This window comes from Haliaeetus albicilla, chromosome 31, assembly GCF_947461875.1.
Source record: "Haliaeetus albicilla chromosome 31, bHalAlb1.1, whole genome shotgun sequence".
Taxonomy (NCBI): domain Eukaryota; kingdom Metazoa; phylum Chordata; class Aves; order Accipitriformes; family Accipitridae; genus Haliaeetus; species Haliaeetus albicilla.
In genome coordinates, this window is record NC_091513.1 from 3,104,126 (window position 1) to 3,127,387 (window position 23,262).

The window sequence follows — 23,262 nt, forward strand, 5'->3', positions numbered from 1 at the left end:
GGTACAATAATGAGTGAAAATTTTATAATAGCAGAAATGGATTCAATCTATTTTACACAGATTGGTTTCCGCCCCGGTCGCCCGTGCCCCAGCATGGCTGTGTTATGGCCTATACAACTGTGGTTTGTGCTGTTTAACATTAATGACCCGGATGATGGGGCACAGCGCACCCTCAGCAAGTTTGTAGATGAACACCCACACCCCCCACCCCCCACCCCCCCCAAAAGAGGGGGTGTGGTTGTTAGACCTGGTGGGTGTGTTGCCATCCAGAGGGACCTCCACAGGCTGGAGAACTGGGCTGACAGGAACCTCATGCAGTTCAGCAAGGGGAGGCACAAAGTCCTGCTCCGCGGCAGGGAAAAACCCCACGCCCCAGTATGTGCTGGGGGCTGACTGACTGGAAAGCAGCTTTGCTGAGAAGAAGCTTGGTGTCCTGGTGGACAACAACTTAGACCATGAGCTGGCAATGTGACCTTGCAGCAAAGGTGGCGGCCAACAGCATCCTGGGTGGCATTAGGAAGAGCATCACCAGCAGGTCCATCTTCTGCTCTGCTCAGCACTGGTGAGGCCACATGTGGAGTGGTGGGTCCAGTTCTGGATTCCGCAGTGCAAGAGAGACAGGAACATAGTGGAAAGAGTCCAGCAAAGGACCATGAAGAAGATGAAGAGACTGGAGCATCTGACATAGAAGGGGAGGCCAGGAGAGCTGGGACTGCTCAGGCTGGAGGCGAGAAGGCTTGGGGGAAGCTTATCAATATAAATACCTGACAGAAGGGAGCACACAAGATGGGGCCAGGCTCTTCTCGGTAGTGCCCAGTGATAGGCCAAGAGGCAGAGGGCAAAAATGGAAATTCAGGAAATACCATTCAAACATAAGCAGCTCTTTTTTTTTTTTTTTCTTAAATGGTTTTTGGGTTGGATTTTTTTTGGTTTTGGGTTTTTTTTACTGGGAGGGGTAGCCAGACCCTGGCAGAGGTTGTCCAGAAAAGTTGTGGGATCTCCATCCTTGGAGATATTCAGAACATGATGGGACAGAGTCCTGGGCAACCTGCTGTAGCTGACGCTGCTTTGAGCAAGGGGGTTGGACTAGCTGATCTCCAGAGGCCCCCTCCAGCCTCAGCATTTCTGTGATTCTGTAGTGGGAACAGCGAAGTTGAATTATCACCCTGTGAGTAAAATCCTAGCATCTGATCCGCATTGCGGATCTGTTGTCTGCATTGCAGATTTTTGTTGCATTGTCTGCACACATCTGCTGGGTGGAACTCCCTCTAACATCAGTACGAAGTAGAGGTCTGCAGTGCAGATTGACAGCTGGGATTTTTCTCTGGAGCGTTTCCCCATCTGTGTTTGAGACAAACCAGGATAACATATTTTAACTTTTTTCCTCTGTAAATGGAGTGTTTTGTGAGTTGAGTGTTCCATAGAGAAGTTTATTAAAAGGCAAGCTTCATCTCCCAGTCCTGGAAGAAAAGTGGCACTGAGCTGACAGCTCAGATGATAGGAAAGAAGAAACTCATGTGACGAGATACTAATACAGGTCCGCAAGTGTAATTTAAATTTGTCTGAACAAGTTTCCTCTAAGGAGGGAGGGGAAGTGCAAATGACAGAGACAACTTCCATAGAGAAGCAGTGAAAACTTTTTTATCAGTTCATTGTGAGTTGGGTAATGGTCTTAGTGAGATTATCTGTAGCCTTAGAAAGCATTAGTTTATTTCCAGGGTCAGCCAAATGCTTTGATCTGTTTTGAATCAAAGCCTGGTCGCAGAGGTTGCTGCTTGTTGCTTCTGCAGAAGCATTTCTGGGGGTCCTGCTGAGCTTTCTCTAGGTCTTAAGAAATACTGCTTAAATTTTGATCTTTGCAGAGATACTAGACTAAGGTGGCATCTATTTGTAACCAGTACTCTCTACTAATGTTGATGTCAACAGAGAACTTGGCCTAAAATACTACATGGGAAATTTTCTAGTGTATTTCCTCCAGCCCTGAGATAAGACAAAGTGATAGGAAAGCAAATAAGCCCGTTCTCTCATTAATCTTTCAATTGCTGAATTTGTGTGTCTATTGATGTGCAAAATGTGATTCTACTTTTCCTTTGTCTTGTCAAAGGTGAAGTCATCTTAGTGACACTCTTCTGCCCACAGACACTTTCTTGGGAACTACCTGTTAAATCCTTTCAGTAGCTGGCTTCTAAAATTCTCTGTTTTTGTTTGGTTTTGTTGGCCCAGGCATGGCCTCAGATGTGAGAGCAGATTCTCTGCCAGTTTTATCTGTGCAGTTTTATCAGAGCACCTGCCTTTAGCAGGGCTGTACCAGTATATGCCTAAGGCAACTAAGATGTCACAAGCTGAATGGCATTAGCTAATGGAGTGCAATTCAGATGGAGAGCAAGGTAATCAATCAACCAGTTCTCTGTTCTCTTCTGAGTGCCTTCATACTTCTGTGGGAATTTCAAGGACTCTGGTGATAGAAACAAAGCACCAAAAGCTAACTTGACTCAAAATTTCGGATGGGTAGCATGAACAGCGACCATCTGTGGTGGTTTTTTTTTTTTTGAACAGGATATATTTTGTGGAGAGGAGGTGAAAGAAACAGGTTTGCTATGTGACCAGATTGAGATAAACAGTGGCTTTGTTGAACTCTGAGACAAAATGCTGGCTTTTGAGGGCCAAGTATGTGCAATTTGTAGAGTAAGTCCCCATGGCTGTAGCTCTGGCTAGACAACTGCACCCATGTTCATGCTGTTTGACATCCCCAGTACAGAAAGGCTGAGTGCTGCGAGGGATCCTTGCTATTCCACAGCACCTGACTAGGGTCTGCCTAGTCTTGGAGATCATTTGTGCCATACTTGACTTCTCTGTAACCATGCAGACCCCAGGGCCACCTCACTGTTACCTTTGTAAGTGGCTCTGCCCCGTGTCCTCCTTGGCTGTTCTCTGGTGACCACGGAGAGATTATTTTTCAGTGGGATGTTACTAACAAGACAGGAAAGGCAGGAGGGGTTCAGCTGTTTTGTGCGGGACAGGTAGAGCTGCAGGTAAGAGAGCTGAGGTGACCTCCTCGTGGTCATGGATAACCAGCTGGTTCACATGCAGGGGTCTAGCTCCTGTGCCAGTTTTATGTTGCTGCATCGTGAGATTTTGTGTGATTTTTTTGTTGTTGTTGTTTTTGGGTTTGTTTTTTTTTGCGATTCTTACTGAACCAAGGCCTGTCACCTCAGGCTGTTTCTGGCAGAGTGACACCAGCATCCCTTGGTAGGACTGGATTTGCAGGACTGGGCTGTGGGCTAACTGAGCTGGCAGAAAGTCTGGAGTAGTGCCAGGTCTGGGATGAGCTGCCCAGTCCAGGAGGAGAGGGTGGTGGTCATCATCCTCTGCCTGCACTAAACTCGCATTACCTTGTGGCCTTCCTCGCTTGGCACCAGCCTGTTCAATGTCAGCATTGGAGCGTGCAGGTGTGTGAAACTACAGCCATCTGGCTTGTCCTCGACTTAGCGATGAAACTAACAGTCGCTTTCTGACAGAAGGCCATCCTTGGCTGGGCTGGGCATGTCCACGGGTTCCCTGTTGTGTAGCATCTACTGGAGGATAGTGTCCATTTGTGTGGCACTTAGCGTTTTCCTGGGATGACTGCCATAAGCATTCCATTTATGCTAGTGTTGCTGATCAGGTCTACGATTTCTGCGTGTTTTAGGGCTTTTGTCTGTCCCGAACTTGTAAGCAGTCAAGACCCAGGTGTTAGTTTAGTCTTGTGAAGCCCAGTGGCAGTTACCTGATCAGCAACCTCCTTGCTTGGTGCCTGTGTTGAGATGACCTCATGACTGGTTACGGTGAGGCATCGTTGCCTCTAGTTTTCTGGGCCACACTGGCTATAGTATCGTGCTGACCTGGCCATGTAACTACAGTGTTTTGGGCTATGCCTCTTCTCCAGGGGTACATTGACTAGCGATGCTTCAGGTGGCTTGCGTTCAGAAGATGCATCCAAACTACATATGAGTGCCAACTGGAAAGTGCATCAAAAGCCCACTATTTTCAAAGCGTTACTGCTTGTTGAACAAAGGCTGGTGCCTTGCTGCAGCCTAGGCAGTGTGGACATATGGCCAACTTAGCCTGCGAAGCGGCTTTGAGAAGATCATCTCAATAGAACCAATGGAGAGTTGAGAGAGGATCGCTAAGTTCATTTTATACCTATTTCCTGAAATTTCTTCTTCTCGGCTTCATTCTTCTTGGTCATATATTCTTAAAATGAAACTCTTCTTTACGGGAAAAAAAGAAAAAAGAAAAAAAATTCTGGCTCTGTAGTTTCCAGGCAGCATGGATTATAAAATGAAATCACCCAACTGTATATTTAGAAGCATGCAAGTAAATGTCTCGTAGCTAAACTTAATATAAAGGTACAGCTAATTGGAAGTAGTATGTTAACACAGAGAATAACGGTGTACTTATTTCCCATTTCACAAGGTAGAAAACAGACTTCAGTTAAATGAAATTGCAATGAAAATCATTATTATTTTGTTGTATTTCTGAGGAAGAAAGTAAACCTTGGAAATTTCTCAGGTGATTTTGGAACTTTCTTCTATTGTGGGTGTTCTTTCAACTTTAAAACATTTTCATCAGCATTTTTTGATGCCTGTAAAAATAGTAATAACGTAGGAGACTAGCAATATTAGATAAACAATTGCCAATTAAATCAATCTCACTGTTAAAACACAATATGAAAATGTACACTGCAAAGCAGCATGAAAAGAATGCATAGAAAAATGGTAATGCATGATTTTCAGAATCACGTGCTTTGTGTTTTTTACATGCCTGTTTAGTGGTTTGTCATAGTCCTTACCAAAGAGTCGTGTAAGGAACCAGCTTTGCCAAGGACCTTCCTTGCAACACTGTCCTTGGGATACCTAGTTTGTGACAGCAAAAATGGGAATGCCATGGAAAGGAAAATGAGGAATGAGAGTAGATGGATGGTTTTCCGTGTGTGTGCATGTGTAGGTAGGGAGAGCCCTGGACCATTTCATGAATGTCAGGCCAGGATCCTGCTGAGAGATGCTGGTGGTCCTGCAGGATAACTCAGCCCCGGATTGTCTTCCTTCTTCAAGTGCTGTGCTCTGTGAGAAGCCTGAAAAAGGTGGCATATGTTGGAAAAGCAGGGCGTGTGGTACCAAGTACCTGCTTTTTTTTACCCTGATAGGAGAGGAGGATTTGTGGCCTGTCACAGACTGCAAGTTTCCTCTCTAGTGTCAGCAAGTGGGAATTTTGGTCCTTCCAGGGCAATATCGTAGGTTGAGACCTATGAAGACACTGCAACAACTCAGCCAGGTGGGAAGCCTGAAACCATACTGAGGGACAAAACTTAGCTGCTAGAAGAAGCATTAGAAACTGGCAGTGAAGTTTGTCATGAACAGGTCCAGTGAGGAACCCGCTATGTTGTGCTCATCTCTGAGGAGATGCAAAACCCACAGCTGAATACTAAGCAAAAAGGGGGGAAAAAGGAGGAGGAAGAAAAAACCAAGCAGCATCGTTTGGAGGAAAGCACGCATTTTTCACTCTCGTGTAGAATACAGGAAGTTGGTTTCAAAAGTTTTGTTGTTGTCATTACCTCTTTGATAGGAGTAGTTCATGCTGCTGCAGGAGAATCACAATTAAAACTGATGACGGTGTGAGGGTAGCGTCCATGATAGGAGGCAGCGCATTCCCCTCTCTCTGTGTTGGCTTGCAGAGCCTCGCTCCTCAGTGAGGGGGGCGGGCTGCCACACCGCTCTGAGCGTGGAGGCGGGTGATTTTGATGCTGAAGTTCGTGCCCAGCTCCTCTTTCATGTGCCACAGGTCTGTGACTAGCTGATGAGTGTAGCTGCCCATTACGTATATGCAACGGGAGAGAAGAGGGCTGTTTTGCTGTGGCTCTACAAAAGCTGTGGACAAGAAGACCCAATGACAGAGGAGCGATAGCTCTGATAAGCCAGACCTCTACGCAGTGTCTAATGTTAGTGTTTATCTGACCAGTGGGTAACTGGAAGTGTTGTCAAATGGCAGATAAAACCCTAAAAACGTGCACTGTGACCATCCTTTTACCATTCGTTGCAAGTAACCGTGGGGCTAGGGATGCAAGAAGTCTGTTTTTGTTTCCCCGTTGTTCAGTTCAAGAGTGAAATCAGGAATAACTTTTAAGTGAGAGTCAAATGGACTCCAAGCCTGTAGATGAGACGAAATACAGGGATGGAGACTCTGACCTTGCCTATCCACAAAATGGCAGTGATTTAGAGATCAGTTTATGAACTTCTTACTTGCATCTATTTAATTTAATTCAGTAACTGATGTGTGCAGCATTCCCTTTCTAGCACACCTGGGTGGAAGAAGATGTTATCCTGCCAGTTCAGGCACTCATGCAGCAGCAGGAAATCATGAATAGAATAGCTGTTGTTTTCTTCCTTCCCTTCCTCTAGATGAACATCTGAAGTAAGGCAGAGGGGCATCTTTCCACACTGTCATTCTGTGCATTTCTCTTTCTTCAGCCTGTTTCCATTGTACTTTAATTTTGTGCAGAAGTGATGGCTTGCCCATGACACCTGGCTGATGGTTGTTCTCTCATTTGGCCCTTGTCATGGCAGAAGCAGGCGTACTGTGATTGCTTTACTCACCACGTTAGGCTATCAACCAGCATTTGTTGATCACTTGTGTGCTTGCAGATTTGAAGCTGTCATTCTTTCCATTTGCCACAGGTCTCTTTTCTTTTTTCTTCTTCTTTTTCTTTTTTTTTTTTTTTAAAGCTTCTGGCACGGGACACAGCCCTCGCTATACTTTAAGTAATCCTCTCTGCACCCTTCCCAAAATTCGTCATGGCTATTATGCAAGAAAGCAAAGAAGGGTTCAATGAACAATACTGAGACAGAAAGAATGAAGTCCTGACAGTTTATATTTAATGGATGGCATTTTTTAAAATTCCTAATGAAATACCACAACCTTTTCTCATTTCAATTGTTGGCAATAGTTTTGCAGTAGCCCGGTGTGAATTTACCATTCTCAGGCAAGAGAGGAGCCCTGTTGGTGGGAGAATTGTGCGGGTGGTGTAACACATAGAGCTTCCAGCTCACCTTCCTGTTATTCAGATGCCAGAGTCTGTGATCAGTTGTATACAGCAAGTTGCCTATATTTGTGTTTCACATTTTGGTGGCACTTGCAAGATACCTACTGCTATGTATTAGTCTTGTATTTTGCCACTAGTAGGAGATTGCTGCTGAGCTGATTCATCCTTGTGGAGGATGAAGTCATATATGTAAAAAGTAAATTATTTGGCATGTGCTTGACTTACTACCCTGACTTTTTATGATGTTGTGAGTCCAATTCAGAGTGTTTGTCCTCACCTTCAGTGATCTGGATTGGCTGTAGTTGAAGTTGCAAACGAAGGCTGTGGTCAACAGCCTTCTGGACAGTGGAGCTTTTTCTACAAGCGTACCGGTCTGTATGGAAGATGGAAACAACTTTAGCTTTCAAGGTTTTTCTGCATTTTAGTGGAAACTTACAATTCTGAACAAATCCTGTGTGCAAAGGTGGCTGGGTTAAAATCTAAGAGTGACTCCTAGGCACACAAGAACAAGGGGAAGTTTGACAGAAACTGGTCCAAATTCATGCAAGCATTTGGACGAGTTAGCACAATTTTTTTTTTTTAATAGACTGGAGGAGATCTTCTTGGCCTCGTTAAGGTATCTTTCAAGGTTGTTAGTTCCTGCAACAGAGAGGTTTCTGTAGTCATCCTGAGGCCTTTCAAGCATGGGATGTTTGGCTGAGCAACATTAATTGAGGAGTGAGGAGTTTGTGGAGTCTGCTACTAATAGATGAGTACTAATAAGGTGATCCAGGAGAATGTAATAGTTTATGAGGTTGCGGGGGGGTATAAAAGAGGTAGGTTTCTGTTTTTAACAAAGGCTGCCAAATGTCAGTGTGTAATTTATGATCATTTCAATAAAGGCTGCTTTTAGATTGAATACAAAGGGGAAACAGGCATGCCTGTGTGGCAGATTTATGCCCGAAGTCCTGTACTTTCAAGTGAAATTTGAGAACAAGTAATTCTTAAACCATATTTACTCTGTCCACTGTAAGTTAGGAGTAAGTAGGTGTGTATCAGGCTGATAAAGGAGAAGTCAGATGCTGTCATCTGATTTTACGGAATGAACCTAGTCTACAGCGTCTCTCTTGGTTCTTCTCCTAGAGACAACCTAGTGCTCTCTTTTTGGCATCTGCATGGAGATACTGTTGCATTTGTTTTTTCCTTGATGGCAATTTTGTCGCCGAGTTGACAGCTTAAGAAAATTTCTTCTCTAAGCAAATTACCTGCAGTTTGCCAAGGGCAGGACTGAGGTTTGTGTGGGAAACCATCTTGGTTGTTGTTCATTGCTGATTTTGTTCGGTGTCAGAGGTCTTTGCTGTGCTGGAGGTCTCAATTTCAGGACAGAGTGACAATTAGAGCAGTCAAAAATTCCCTCCTCCTTTTGAGGTTCCTTGCATGTTGATGCAGCTCCCCAAACGTTTTCCAGAGGCAGCCAGCCATATAATTTGCTGGAACAGCAGTAAGGCAACCTTCTAGGTGCTGTCTGCATTGCTTGTCTTCTCATATCTCTGAGAAGGGATTTGATGGTGGGGAAAAGAAAGCAGACTAGAAGCAGAGAGTACGTGTCATTTTTGTATAGCTTTTTTTCATTACCGTGGTTCTAGAAGAGGGCAGGGTGTGGTGTGTCAAAGCCAGGGCAGGTAAAATGTTAGTACACAAACTTCCTACTTTGTCTTTCCTTCCTGTACAAATAAGCCAGTACTTTATCATGCATGAACACAGCTACTGTTGATGAATGGTGAAACCGTGTAGCATGGAGGCAGCAGTGTTCTGGGATTACCCTATTCCCCAGTGGATATCTGCAAGTGCTGCAAAAGAAAGAAACAACACGGAGAAAATGTAGGATGTGACTGATGCGCAGTTATCCCACGTGCTGCCGAGCAGAGAGAGTCTGTGACTTCTGTGTCCAGAGGGACTGTTTATTAAGGAGAAAATGTACAATTGTTTTGTGTCTCCTTCAAGTGGCTTGGATTACGCGGCTTTGCGTGCTCACAGCAGCATAATTCCTCTGGGAATGTCCACCCAAGGAGAACCGATGTGGATGTGCAGAGCTCTGAGGTGTCCTGGGAGTTGTGGAGTGGCAGGGCTGCAAGGCAGCAGGAGCATTTCTTTGCTCCCGCAGCATGCAGAGGCTGCATGCAGAAACATAATAGCAAATTATAGATCTTTGTGGGTCCCAAGCAGTGTGAAAAATCTGCCCGTTGTCCTTTTAGGCAGTAGTGGGGTGGAGGAAGAGATCTCCATAGCCATACCTGGTCTATGGGTTTTTTTCCATGTGGGCAATGAAAGGATATGCCTTGGCATTTTTGAAATCACCATTTTCTACTTGTGTGGTTTTCCATCCAGCCTGAATTTTCAGTGATATTAAAGCATCTTTTTACCTTCCCTGGTAATGGAAAAGAGTCTACACTGGCACATATTGCATTGTACCCACCTCAGGAACATTGTGCTCTGTGAAAGACCTATGATGTAAATGAGCATCAGACTGGTGGATTTACAGGCGAGGGATGTTTTGGAGTTGCACATACAACTGGACTGCTGTAAAACTTAGAGATGTTTTAAAACTAAAAAAGTGTTTTTAAAACCTGAAATCAGTTGTTTGTTTTGAGTGGGCCCATGTTTAGAGATGGAAATATTGAGTAGAGTGTAAAACAGTTGGAATTACAGAAATGAAGGATGTAACCCAACTGGCTTACCAGTGGTGGAGATGTAAGGATAAAAATGAAACAAATTGCAGATTAACCTCTTAACACTTTGTTGTACGTGTGACAGACAAATCAGTGATCTACCTGGGCTGATTCCCATTTCTCTATGATTCATGTACAAAACCTCACACTCTGCAGAGTGTGTGAAAGATGGTCAGCCTTTCAAGCCGTATCACTGTGTAAGCTTTGTATTAATCACAGAGCAATAACTTGAAATAACGTTCAGGGTAGGCGAAAGCAGCATTGGACTCTAGCCTTTCTGTTGTCATCTTCACCTCTGGAAAGAAACTAAAACTATAAGGTGTGTTGCAGTGAAGCTTACAACTTGCAGTTGAGTGAGTAGGTGTATCCTTGTTTTCTCATGTTGAGATATGTTTCTTCAGCTATGACATAAATAACTGATCATTTGAAATGAACACATGCATATGTATTTTATAATCTGAGGTATGTAGTTACAGGACAGTAAGTTCCATGCTGGTGGATAGCACTGTAAAGATAATATACAGCAGGTTTTTCCAATAGCTCAGCTAAGTTTATGACTAGAAAACTTGCTTCCAACAATTACGAACTGAGATTCAGAAGAAAAAAAAGCCATCAGTACAGTGTGAAGTATTTTCAATGCTAAACTGTGTGCATGTGTTTTTCCTTTGGAGGCAGGGCTACAAACCATGCAGAAACACACAAGCATACTTGAAGAGCTGCTGACATTTACTACTCCCTGGTAATTTCTTCTGGAGAAACAAACAAATCCCCCATCAAGCCAAAACACACCCTAAGGGGCAAGACACTTGTATTTGTCAAGTATGTACAAGTGGAGAAGGACTGTTAAGTACTCAGCTCAAAGGAGTCCTCTTAGCTGCAGATTTTTGAAAACAGTTAATAAAAGCAGCAGTTCTTGCTCTTGAGAAGAGTACTGTCCAGTTTCAGAAGGCAAATCCTCTTCCGCTTTCTCCCTTCTCGCCCAGTAAATTCACTGTATCGCGTGCATCTTAGTCCTGTGTTTGTCTACGCTGTGGATAGAGGATGCAGCACCCATCCTGGATGCAGCAAATGAGACTGTTTTACCCACCTCGTTAGCCTTTGCACAGGCATTGTCTCAGGAATGCCAGATTCTGTATGTGCGGGTACCTGTGGGAATCCTATGTATACCTAAGGGTTGACCAGTTGATGTTGCCAATGAGACGGCATTCAAAGCAAGCTGTGATGAAAATAGCCCTAGTAAGATAAGTTGCTTTAAATGAGTATGCCTGTATGAACGAGTGAATATTGATAAGCAATGCAGGTAATGAAGAAAGTGTATAAGAAAGGTCTCTGTGCATACAGAGTGTCTGGCACAGGATGCACGTTAGGCACCTATCCATCAGGTAATTTTAGCAGAGCTTGAACTGAAGCAGACTCTTTTTATTTTCTTTGAAACACTGAGCTTTATTTTTGTTAATACATCTGCCAAGGTTTTGATTAATTTTAGAAGTCCTGATCTCTAACTTGCCTAGTTTCTCAAGCTAAGGAGAACAAGCTTAATCTATGAATATTTACCTTCTGCAACGTGGTAATACTTTCTACGTCAGCTTTTATGGTATGCAATTTAATTATGGAACAGCTGCATAACAGCTTGACTTAAAATCAGTTTTACATAAAGAGGACAACTTTAGGAATACAGATACGTAGAGCGTATCAATGATGTTTTGCTAACTGAAGGGGACGTGCAAGAGCATGCTGTGAAATATCATTCACAAAGATATTTCTAAGTGTACTAAGGCGAAATCATACTGTACTCTGTGATCAACCTCAAGTAGGATCCATGGTTCTAGTGCGAGGCAGAGGGGCATATGTGTAAAAGCGATGAAACCGTACCCCAAGAAGTTATAAATAATAGGGAAGTTTGGTTAATTGGTGTAAACGGTGAATATTGGCAAACATAACTGCAATACTCTTTCTTGGGAAATGGAGAATGAAAGTAGCTCTGCTGCTATTTCGTTGCGAGTTTCTTTGACCTGTGAATCAGCCTGTTGAGCCACAAGACAGCTCTGGAGTAAGTTCTTGGAATTAAGTTTTTTCAGTTTTTCCCTGGTCCTGTTCAGAGCAGAAGGGATGAGATATATACATAGGTATTTATGTTACAGTTTTGATAACAGACTCAAGATTTAAATGCATTTTAAAACATTTGGTCTCGTGGGGAGCAAAGCTTGGGTCAGTTAATGGGTTCTTGGGTTAGATGATGTCTGTCTGGCATTTGATAGCATTACTTGAAAACCAAATGCATGATTTATTTATCCGCTTTAGAGAAGGAGACATATAGGAACATAGGAAGGCCGAGAATTACATGGACTGCGAAGTATTTTATTTGGGCTTTTGTCCAAAAAACCCCTGCCTTTTCAGCAAACTGGTAAGATGTAAGGGCTCAAAAAATCATCGGCAGAGTAAGTCGACCAGACTGAGTGGAATTCTACCAACGATGCGTTCTGTGGTAACTCTAGTAATATAAGAGGTAGTTGTACCCATTTAGCAGTGCTCTTTTTATTTCTTTAAAAAGATGCTGTTGCCTCGTAATGGGAGGAATCCAAGTCCCATAATGGCCCAACATTCCGAAAGTCGACAGTGGGGAAGATCTGCTAGTGCAAGTAATTAATCAACAGGCAATACCTGGTGAGGGTGTGTTGGTACGGCTGGTGGAAAGCGCTCTCTCTGTGTGCAGTGGACAGTCTGAGCAGTACCCCGCTTCTTTGGAGGCAGAGAGTTACACTGTCGCTCTTGGCATCTGTTTTGTCTGGGATGTTTTTAGAGGCAACGCGTCTCAAAGTGTACTGCCCTGCTTGCACGTGCTGGAGAGGTAGCTTATGGCTGTTGCTTCCTTGGTAAGGAGAAGGAGGCAGCAGTGCTGTGCGTGGGGTAGGTGTGTAAGCAGGGGGTGAGGTGGCAGCAGGGCTCCTGCCTGCGTACTCCAGCCCCAAGTGTAGCCCTGGCCACAGGTGTCCAGATGTAAGTGTGGGGGCACAGCACGGAGGGAAAGGCCTTGCCCCTGTTGCCCCGAGCTCCTGATGCACCACTGCCTCGGCAGCCTCTGCTGCTCGCTCAGAGCCCTTCTGCAAACCCCACGTCTCCCCCACGTCCTGTCCCAGACTGCTTCCCACAGGGAGAATCTTCCCGCCCCGCTCCTTCCAGAAGGTGGAAGGGGAGTGATAACGGAGACTATAGTCGCTAATACAGACTTGCCCAGTGAGTCGTCATCGCAGGCGTCTTTGCGCCTCGCCCTGTTTGGCAGCCCCTCGCTGCAGAGCCCCTCGCCCTGCTGCAGAGCCCCTCTTCTGCCCCCTCCCAGGCCCCCGCGCCTTCCAGCTCAAAAATCCTGTCTTCTCTTCCAGCCCCAGCTCCTGGCACCAATTTCTAACACTCATCTACCAGCTGTACTTAGAAAAATGTCATTCAGAAAAGAGCCCCGCAGCTTAAAAAAGAGGACAAGGCTGAGAAAGATGGACCCATTGTAGACTTTGTCAGGCCCTTTATTTATCCTGTGATTAAGGTTGGGGTGACAGAGGTGTCGAACTCTGCAGAAGAACATTGCTGCTGTGGCAGAAGGTGCTTCAGAGGTAGGAGACAGCTGGAGCCCGCACGGGCAGCGTTTGGAGGGGGCCAAGGGAAAAGGTGCTGGGGAAAGAAGGATGTGTTTCTGCATATGGTGACCTCTGTGGGATTGTGCTTGTTGTCACAGGGTCATTTACTGTGTTGTTTCAAGGATGGGGTCTTCGTGCTTTTAGTCGGTTAGGAAACCAGCGGTACTTTGGCTTACATTTCACCTCTTGTTTTTTCTTTCATACTGTCTGCACAGAGAAAGCGCAGGCTGGATTTAAACTGGGGCTGCTGTTTTCTTCTCCTGGAGATTGGTGAAACTTTCCTTGAACAGAGAGCAAAAGGAATTTGTTGGAGCTTTTGCAATAGCAGTGATGTGTCAAGGTTAGAAAAAGTCTAACCATGCATGAGGCTCCAGGGTCTGGTGGTACAGGAGAAAAAAGTTTGCCTGAAAATCAAAACTGTTGTCTCTAGAGTGCAGGAATGCATTTTCCTTTTGACTGTCATGGGAAATGCAAAGCCAGGAACTGGCCCAGCAGTAAACTGATTTGGGGCTTGATTTCTTCACCCTTACACTGAGCACCTTATTTCAGAGGGCCTATTCGTGAAAGCAGCAGTAGTGCTCAAGGAGGAGGATGCTGTTCTGTTCAGTAGAGGGGGCAGAACCATCCCTTCTGAGGCTGCTTGAGCTACTGCTTGCTTTGGAAAGCAGCACAGCAACCTTCCTTCCCCTCTGCTATTTTCTTTGTGGGATTTATTTATTAAAAGTGAACCGAAGGATGTGCTGTGAACACCAGATTAACATGGCTATGCAAACGAAGACCCCTGGTATTTGATAGCTTACTGAGTGAGTGTGATTGCCTGGTCACCAGCTGTTAGAGTGAATCCTGGCGGAGAACAGGCAAAGGGGAAAGTCATCACTAGATTAAATAAGAAAAAAGCAAATAAAACCATCAATAACTCGCTAACAAAATACTTACCTCCCTGTCATCCTCAGGAATCCATTTCTTGTAGTTCTGCAATTCCCTGTTTTCTCTAGCTGAAGAAATGGTGTCATTATATTAAAAAAAATGCTGAAAGGATATATCCATTAAATAAAATTTACACAGAATGTCTTCGTATATAATGTTTTTTTTACCCAGGAATATGAAAGGTACCTTCTTCTAAAACAGCATGGTTGTAGCTTAGTTCATGTATTCCTAAATACAGCTAAGTAAGCTGTCAACTTAAAGATTTGTCTAAGTTAATAGCATTTCTCTTAAATACAGCCTGTTAATGTTAGCATAAATGAACGGAAGGAGATAAGGAATGCTGTGCGCAACTGTGACACAAGCTATGTTCAAGTGAGACTACTAAAAGAATTAGTAGCCTCGAACAGAAAGGGGGGAATTGATAGCGTATTTCCATACATTCTGTATGGTATGTCTAAATATTTTGATGGTTTTAATATTTTGTACCAGCTGTGGAAACTGGTTTGCTGCTAGGTGACTGTAAAAGTGAGATTTGGTAAATAATTGAAGTTTGATTTCACCGGAGCTCTGATTCTTAAAGTCGCTTTCCCTCGCTGTTTTTTTAAACAATGGCTGCATCAGCTGGACGGATGGCACTGTCGAGGGGCTGCAGCTGAGCACCCCCGGTGCTGCTCCAAGCCTGGATGTCTCATCTCTCCAAGGAAGCTGCACCCAGGAGCACTCTGCCACCTGCTCTTCCAGACCCGGCGTTTCTCATTCAAACTGAGATGACCCGTCGTGTTGAGCCGCGTGCAAGTAATTTCTATAGGATTGGCTTAACATGCAGTAGCGCCGTCTGCCTGTGCACGGTTGGCTTCCACTGCTGGTCAATGGGAGTCTCTGCTGACAAATAAAAATGGAATTGAATAGAAGGGAGTTGAAAGTCAAAAGGGCCCTGTAATAATTTTAGAGTGCCTGAGGCACCACGCTGAAGCCCTGGCATTATAAATAAGGGTACTGTACTAGAGACTGAATTGCAATCAAAGCAGCTGTAAGAACGTGGAGTGTGCGCTGAGCTTCTTTAAGGTGCGTGGAGTTAGATTATGATCTGTAGGCAGTGCAGGCAAATCAATATTTGCTCACTGACGTATGTAGGGACCTTAAAGCCTGTGATTAGAAAGGCCGAAGGGATGTGGGGAATGTGAGATGAAGGCTCCAGAGCCAGGAGTGAGAGAGCTGTATTGGAGCAGCCCGACCCTCTGGTTGTCTCAAAATGTTTCCAGGGGCTGACTGTCCTCCCAGCTCACCACGGCTCATCTCCTGGACCATCTGCGTGATGATGTAGTCTGCTGACCTCTTGCTGCATTTCACGGTAATTACATCTACCTAAAATACTCTGTTTAAAAAAAAAAACCAAACAAACCCCTGTTTATGAATAAGGTTGGTGGGAGGATGGGAAGAATCCGAATGTCCTGGCTGAGCTCACTGATCCTGACATAAACTGGAGTAAATCCAGTACTGTCACTGGGCCCGTGAGTGTTAATAGCAGCTCATGGCAAGTTGCACGGGCTGCCCCAGAAGGGCTGGAGCTGAGTCAGGGTCAGGCAGGGGAAGCGTAAGGGTTGGCCTTGGTGCCTGCTGAAGCTGGGCAGATGCTGTGGGCCACCCTTGGGACAGCTGGTACAATGGCATGGCTTTAATAGCTGGATGGTGAGGTGTGATGGCAGGGAGGAGAGCGAGCGCTTCTTGAGTTGGGACTCACTGTCTGATTTCAAGTGCTGGTGGCTGAATTTACCAGCTCAATGCATTTATTCCCTTATAACCCTCTCAGCCACCATGGGCTGCGTGTGTCCTGCTTTGTGCCATGTGCAGGATGACAATCCCTTTTTCTGCAAAGGTGAATGGGCTTGGGAAGAACACCAGTTAAAGGGTGCCACATGCTGCTGCGTTTTGGGTGCAGACATACCCACAAATCTTGCTCCCACCAAATTGCAGCATGCAGGGAGAGTTTTACTGGTAAATGGGTGTAAATCTTCAAGCCCCCAAGCTGAAATGTACCATTTGATAAAGTTTCCAGGCACTTTCTGGCTGGTGCAGTGTTTTGGTGTTTTTTTTTTTCTTCTGATTTTTTTTCTCCCCCCTTGCTGGTCTTGTGGCTGCCCAAGGTACAGCCAGACAAGTGGAGGAGGGTCCCTGCGTGGCCTGCAGCTCCCTCCCTCGCCATTCTTGGGGTGATTTGGGGTTATTTTGCTGTGTCAGTGAGGCAAAGCTGGGCTCTCCGGGGCTGAGGTCAGTGGGACCCGAGGAAGGCCGTGATGGTCTTGAGGCTTTGAAGGGCTTTGCACCGAGCCCTGTCCCCACTGGAGGGGATGCTGGTGGTGTTCAAGACGAAGGCCTTGCAGCCCTTGCTGTCGTGTGTGCCCGTGTCCCCCCCGGCCCCCGAGGTCTGTCCTTGTCGCAGGGGCTCTGTGCTGCTTTCTGCGTGGGGCCGTGTCCGTGAGTCCTGCAGGGAGCTGTCTGTCCTGGCTTCCCCACCAAAGGGCTGCTCCCCCTGGGGAAGGGGAGAGGGGAGTCGTCTGCGTCCCGCCCCACCGTTGCCTGCCCCGCTGGTGGTGACTCGGCCCTGGGGGTGGCTCGGTTCCCCTCGGGGCTTTCCCCGGCTCGGATCTGGGGCTCAGCGGGGCTTTTGCACCTCTTGGGTGCTGTTTCTTGGTGCCCCCTGCTCTCCCTCCCCCTCCCACACAGGCACGGAGTGGTTCTGGAGAAGGAGCTTTTAATTGAAAAGACAAGAGGAAAGGTCCCATCCAAGCTGGTCTAACCCCTCCCTACCCCCCTCCCCGGCCCCCCCTTCAACAAGTACCCCCCCTCCTCTCCCACCCCCCACTCCCCCCATCTCCATCCCTCTCACCCCTGTCTAATCCCCGCCCCCCCCTCACACCCCCACGTTGGCTGCAAGAGCCCTGCGCTTGCTGGGTGGCATTGGCAAGGAGCTCTGCGCCTGCCTCTTCCTCCGCTTGCCTGCCGTGGCAGGTGGGGATGGTGGCAGGTCCATCCCCGCATCCTGCCACGGCTCCTGGGGCTCCATCCCGCCGCCGTTGACTATTTTGAGGCTCAGCATGGCATCGCTGAGCTCGGGGATGCAGTAGTCAGGGGTGAGCATCTCCTCAGGCAGCGAGAGCGAGCTGAAGTCGCGGTGGGGGGTGGCTGCGCCGGTTCCACCAGCGTCCCCAGGCATGGGGCTGCTGCTGGGAGCATGCTGGCTGACTGCCAGCCCGCCCAGGGAGCAATCAAAGAGCATTAGGGCCTCTTGGAGAGCCACTTTCTGAGCCACGGCAAGGGCATCTCCAAGGGCTTGGCTGTGGGGGACGTCGCTCCCCGGGGGGATGTTGCTGCCCGGGGGTGCCCCCGCAGGGGTGGCCGTGCTGGAGATGTTGATCTTTGCCAGCTGCCCCTTGATGTGCTGGTAGCCGTGGATGGCTGTCAGCAGCACCGGAGGGGCTGGGGCCACCCCACTCCTCTGATTTTTGTAGGGTGCGAGGTATTGTGGTTGGCCCTGGGGGGTCCCTGGGGCTGCCCAGGCCAGGGGGGCCCCGCAGCCCCCGGCAGAGAAGCGGCGCCTTGGCCGAGCGTGGCGGTGGCCGGCGGAGGCAGGTGGGTGGTTGTCCACTGGATGCGGAAGACGCGGGGGTCGAAGAGGCAGCCACATGGAGCCCTCTGCAGCCCTGTGTGGGTGAGGGGGAGCCGTGCTGGGGCGGGGGGACTCTCCAGGGGCACCCGCCGAGCCGGCCCCGATGGCCGACATCCCCCAGCTCTGGGCCAGGGGCGTGGGGAGCTTGTGGCCGGGGCGATCCCCACAGGGTGAGCTGCTGTGCCGGTGGGATGGGGTTGCAAATCGGGGAGGAGACTCGCATCTAGGAGGTGAAATGGGAGAGGTGGCCCCAAATATTTGGGGAATTCTCTGCAGATGGGCTTTCCTGGGCACGTGCCGCCTGGGCGAGGGCAAGGATGCTCACCGGGGCTTGCTGAACCCCCATGTGAAAAGTGCCGGGGGAAAGGGTGTGATGGGGATGGGGAAGGTGCCAGAGCAGACTGGGGTGCCATACCTGCTGGTGGTGCCTGGGGGGCCTGGGGTGTCCCCCCTGCCAGGGGTGCCCGGGCTGCAGGGAAGGGCTGCTCCCGCGCGGGCAGGCGGCACAGGTTGGCTGAGCCTAAGAGAGAGAGGAGCGATGGCCGGCGGTCACCTCTGCTCTTGCCCCCCAAGAGCGTCCCTGGGCTGCAGGGGTTGGGGTTGGGGTCGGTCCCTACCTTGAGGGTAGAAGGTTTTGGGGAGCGTGAATGGCTGGAAAAGCTGGGGCGCCGGGGGGCCCCAGGGCCCAGGCAGTGGGAGCTGCACTGGTGGCCGCGCCATGGTCCCTTCTGGCTGTTGGCTGCCAAGGACTCTTTGGCGTCTCCCCGGAAGGAATGCGGGGGCTCCCTGTGTTCCGCCCCACCCCCAAGAGCCTCCCCAGCTCCTCCTGGGGAGGGAAAGGGTTAAGGGAGGCTGGGGTGCCCCCGGGGCCTACAGGCGGCTCTCAGGGTCTGCGGGTGCAAATCCTCTTTGCTTTCAACAGTATTTTTCCGGTGGGGGAAGAAGAACAAGTTGATTCAGCCGAGCCGAGCGGGGACCAAGCTGCAGCCGCAGCCTCCTTGCGCCAGATGGCAAATGCGTTTGTGACTGTTGCCCGTGCTTCTGTTCGCTGCGTTGACCGGAGCGAGGCAGAAATAGGAAAAAGGACCTCGAGGGCGCGAAGGAAGGTCACGTGGTGTCGCTCGGTGGCACGCTTTCCCCCAGCCCTCGCTCCAGTAGTGCTGTCAGGTCTTTTAGTCTCCTGATGGGAAAAGCAGCAGCTCTGGATCCCCCTCGGAGGGGGCGGCGCTTTCCCTGGGTGCGTGACACCCAGGAGGAGACGGTACCCGCCGCCGCGTGCTCCCAGAAAAGGACTGGATTCTGCCCAACGTCCGGTGTCGGGGCGCTGGGGCTGTTTGTGCTCTACGGGACCCCAGGGATGGGGTTAGTACATCCCCTCCTCGTGCTTGGAGGATTCGGCACTAGCAAGGACCCCCTGGTACCAAGGACACAGGCCTCTCGCTCCCGCTGTGTGAACAGTGTGTGGCCTGGGGGAGTCGGGACAACTGCCGTGAACCGGAGGCCAAAGATCTCTCCTGGCCTGGATCCTGTTAATTAAAGAGATGGCGCTCTGTTGGTGAGGCACCTCTGGCTGCAAGATTGCGCAAGGCCATCTGCTGCGTAACTTGTGGCAGGGACCAATGCTGGGGGCGTGAAGGCAAGCGCGCTTCTAAACCCATAAAACTCCGTTTCATTTCAGAGCGCAGCTGAGCCACCCCACTCCTCAACACTCTGCCATCTGCACCGCTGTGGCTGGGACCGGGCAGTGCTGCACATCCCAAAGGCCACCAAGTCACACCCGTGTCCCTGCTGCTTTGCCGGGAGCTTCTGCGATGCGAGCGATGTTCTGGGGGCTGATCTCTTGGACTGCAGCTACTCTGTCCCTGACCGGCAGCTGGTCAGGAGGGTTGCGTCCCAGGTGGAATTCCACCTCTCTGACGAGAACCTGGCCAAGGATGCTTTCCTCCTGAAACATGTCCAGAAGAACAAGATGGGCTTCATCAGCATCAAACTGCTGACGCCCTTGAAGAAGGTAGGCAGCCCGTTGCGTTGGCCAGCCGGGGTGGGAAGTGGCCTCCACGTGGAGGATGCCTGGGTGTCTGGGTGTGCTCTGGCTGTCTGCGGTGAGGTGCTCGGGGAGGTCCAGGCTCTGCTCAGGCTGCCTGTGTCCCGGCAAAGCGCTGGTGGTGCAGAGCTGGGCCCTGCTGTCTGCCTTCAACGTGCTGCAGCAGTTCTCCACCCAGGGAGGGTGGCTGGGGAAGCGGTGAGGGGTCCTCAAACCCCAAGCCCAGGGCTGGGTTCACCTCTTCTGCCCGTGGTTCCCCCAGGCTGCTTTGAGAGAGGAGAGCTCGTCCTCCGGCGCTGAGGCTCCTTTACATTTGGGTTTGGGGCTTTCTCTTTTCTTTTGTTTTTCATCACGACTAGATGAATGAGCAGCGCAGTTTATTAAAGCAACGGTACAGGTGCTTTTGGATTGCCCGTGATAAATAGACTGTCTGCAAAGCACATGCAGGTGACAATACCGTCGCCTACAGGCGCGTTAAATGATGAAAGAAAAGAGCTCTAAAGAATTCTAAGTTTCCCAGGGAAGCACTCAGTATAGCCGAGTGTTCGAATCTCACACAGTAGGCATCCCTATGGCGGGGGGGAGAGAGGCTCAGCCCATCGACTGATCCCAGAAGTCAGTGATGTCCTCCCGACTTGTCTGTGATGGTGTCTTCCCTGGCATTTCTCCTCTCTTAAGCCCTTTTATGTTTTCTGAGTTTTTCGGTGGAGCTTGAGTGACTCTAGTCATACATGCATTTCCTTTGATTGGTATAAAGTTCTCTCGGTTTGCTTTTAAAGGTGTATGCTAGAGAAAATTCAGAGCGCGTGCTCAGTGGGGGGCGGTCGCACCTTGGAGGTGGGTAACTTTGGGGGTGGAGGTGTGTTTTGGTGTTGTAATGAGCAAAGTTCACCCAAAGGACCTGCTGTTGCGTGTGAGTACCCCAGAAGTGGGCACGTGTGATAGAAACCAGAAGTGTAGGGCGTTAGCTCGACAGAACCGCCGTTATTTTACCTCCTTGCTTCAGTGGATTCAATGCAGGGAGCAAGCGTTCTCGTTCCGATCGTTCCGGTTGCCTACCCCTGCGATCACCGAGCCTGGCCGCGGGGTCTCGGCTCCGCTCCACCCTCCGTGTTCCTTTTCAGAGTCAGCGTACCAAGCTCCCCTGGTGTTGCTGACGTCTAAAGTTGCAGGTCACGTTGCTTAGGGAGTTACCACGGAACCGATTCTTGACGTGTGCACTGCGTTCCTCCCTGGAGGTTCACCTTCCCTTGAGGGGCGGGGGGTGCGTGTGTCATACCGACAAGTCACCTCCATCCAGCAATCATTCCACGGGCTGTCACTGTACCCAGGAGGCCCGGGGGTCTCTCCCTGCCCTTGGCGGCCATGCCCTGGGCCCAGCTGCTGGGTGTCCCTGGCGCCTGCTCTGCCACTCGGCTCGCAAGGAGAAGCCTGGTGCTGTTCCTCTTCTCTCGGGCCATGGCAGGAACCAAGCGTGCAGCGCAGAGACCGCCCCTATTAGCCGTCCCCTCTCTGCACCAGAGCTAAAGCCTATGCAGCCCCGCAGCCAGGAGGAGCAGGGACTTGATGTGGCTGGACACAACCCCTTTTTGTGGGGCGTAAGGGGGGTGATTTCGGCAGCCGCAGCCTGGAGGCAAGCCAAAGTGTAACCAGAGCCATAGGCTGGGATGGTGGGTGCCAAGAGCCCGCCACGGAAGTAAGCCAGGCTTTGAGAAACAAGTGCGCGGAGGTGACCCCGGTGTGGTGGAAGGAAAGGTTGGTCGTATTCAGACGTGGACCATTTGGATCCGTGACCAAAGCCCAGCCAGGCAAAGGACAGACAGCTCTTCCAAAGTGTCAGAATAGCCCATTGCTGCTATTGCCGTCACATCCCCTTGTCCCACTGAAACCCAGCTGCGCAGCCTTTCTATTAAACACACGCGTTGGCCGTGTTTATATGGGATACCAAAGGCGCTTCAGCCATGGGTGGAACTTCCACAGCTCACCTGTGACTTGAACCTTTCTGAGAGTTCTTTGCCTACCTCGGTTTGTGGGAAGATGTTCGGATCTTACCTCAAACCCTGGCAAGTCTCCTTTTCCTTTAGGATTTAGTATTTTGAGTACTGAGAGATTAAGAGAGGTAGTCTCCTTGCCATTTTGTGCGTTGGTGCCAAAATGGATCTGTACCTTCAGACTATGTAAATAAGGGCATGTAGGCCACAGACATTCCTTTGGTTGTGGTGATGCCAGAGGTGAAAGACAGGGGTTTGGTTCCCTCTGCAGGAACTCTGCAGAGATGTAGAGAGCGTGCACGGTTTCCTCACCATTCCTTACCGAGGCACCAAGGGACATTTGCTACCACGCTGTCAGGGGAGGTTCGGACTTGACATGAGGAGACATTTCTTTGCCAAGAGGGTGGTCACACCCTGAAACAGGCTTCCTGGAGAGGTGGTGGATGCCCCGTGCCTGTCAGTGTTGAAGAGGCATTTGGACAATGCCCTTAATACCATGCTTGAACTTTTGGTCAGCCCTGAAACGGTCAGGTAATGGTCAGGACTAGATGATGGTTGTAGGTTCCTTCCAGCTGAACTATTCCATTCTATTCTGTTCTGTTCTACTCTGCTCTGTTCCCTGTGCTCACCATGAGTCAAATACCAACGAGACTGTTATTTGCCTGAAACGCCAGGGGGGTTTCAGCTCCCAAACCACTTTGAAGGACACATAACACAAAGGTTGCAAGTGGAAACAGGCTATTATTTTTATTTTTCTGAGTCTGTTTCAGAGCTGATGCTCACAAGCCTTAACACAATGTGCCTGTGTAGCCAGGAGCAGGCTGATGCATTCTTCAGTTGAGCTTGAGAAAACATCCTTTGCAGCCTGGCAAAGGCAAGTCCCAGAGCTACAGAAAGTAGCAGGAGGAATACAGGCCAAGCAGTCCCTGTTTCCTGAAGAGTGAGAACGTGCAGAATGAGGATCAGGACCGACCACACACAAAAGAAGAAGAAGGAGGAGGAGGAGGAGTGTGGTACCGTGGGGTATTTTCCAAAGTATGACGGGTAGAGGTGAAAAGCGTATTTTTGCGTTCGGCAACTTGCTCCGCCGCTGTGCTTCTTGGCCAAGGATGCACAAAAGGCGCTCTCGTGCCGGCCCTGTGCTTGATTTGCGTGCAGGGAGAGGTGAAAAGTGGCAGCTCGTGATGGGGCAGCAAGCCTGGAGCCCTTCCAAGCACA

General features: G+C 49.1%; 1 protein-coding gene across 1 annotated transcript in view; it reads left to right on the plus strand.

Moving 5' to 3' along the window:
- The window catches only part of LOC138683102 (uncharacterized), a 62,791-nt gene that overhangs the window by 20,158 nt on the left and 19,371 nt on the right, over positions 1-23,262 (plus strand). Inside the window, exon 2 of the mRNA XM_069774624.1 lies at positions 19,695-20,020. Coding sequence (XP_069630725.1) covers positions 19,695-20,020 — 326 coding nt within the window. The remainder of the gene's footprint in view (positions 1-19,694; positions 20,021-23,262) is intronic.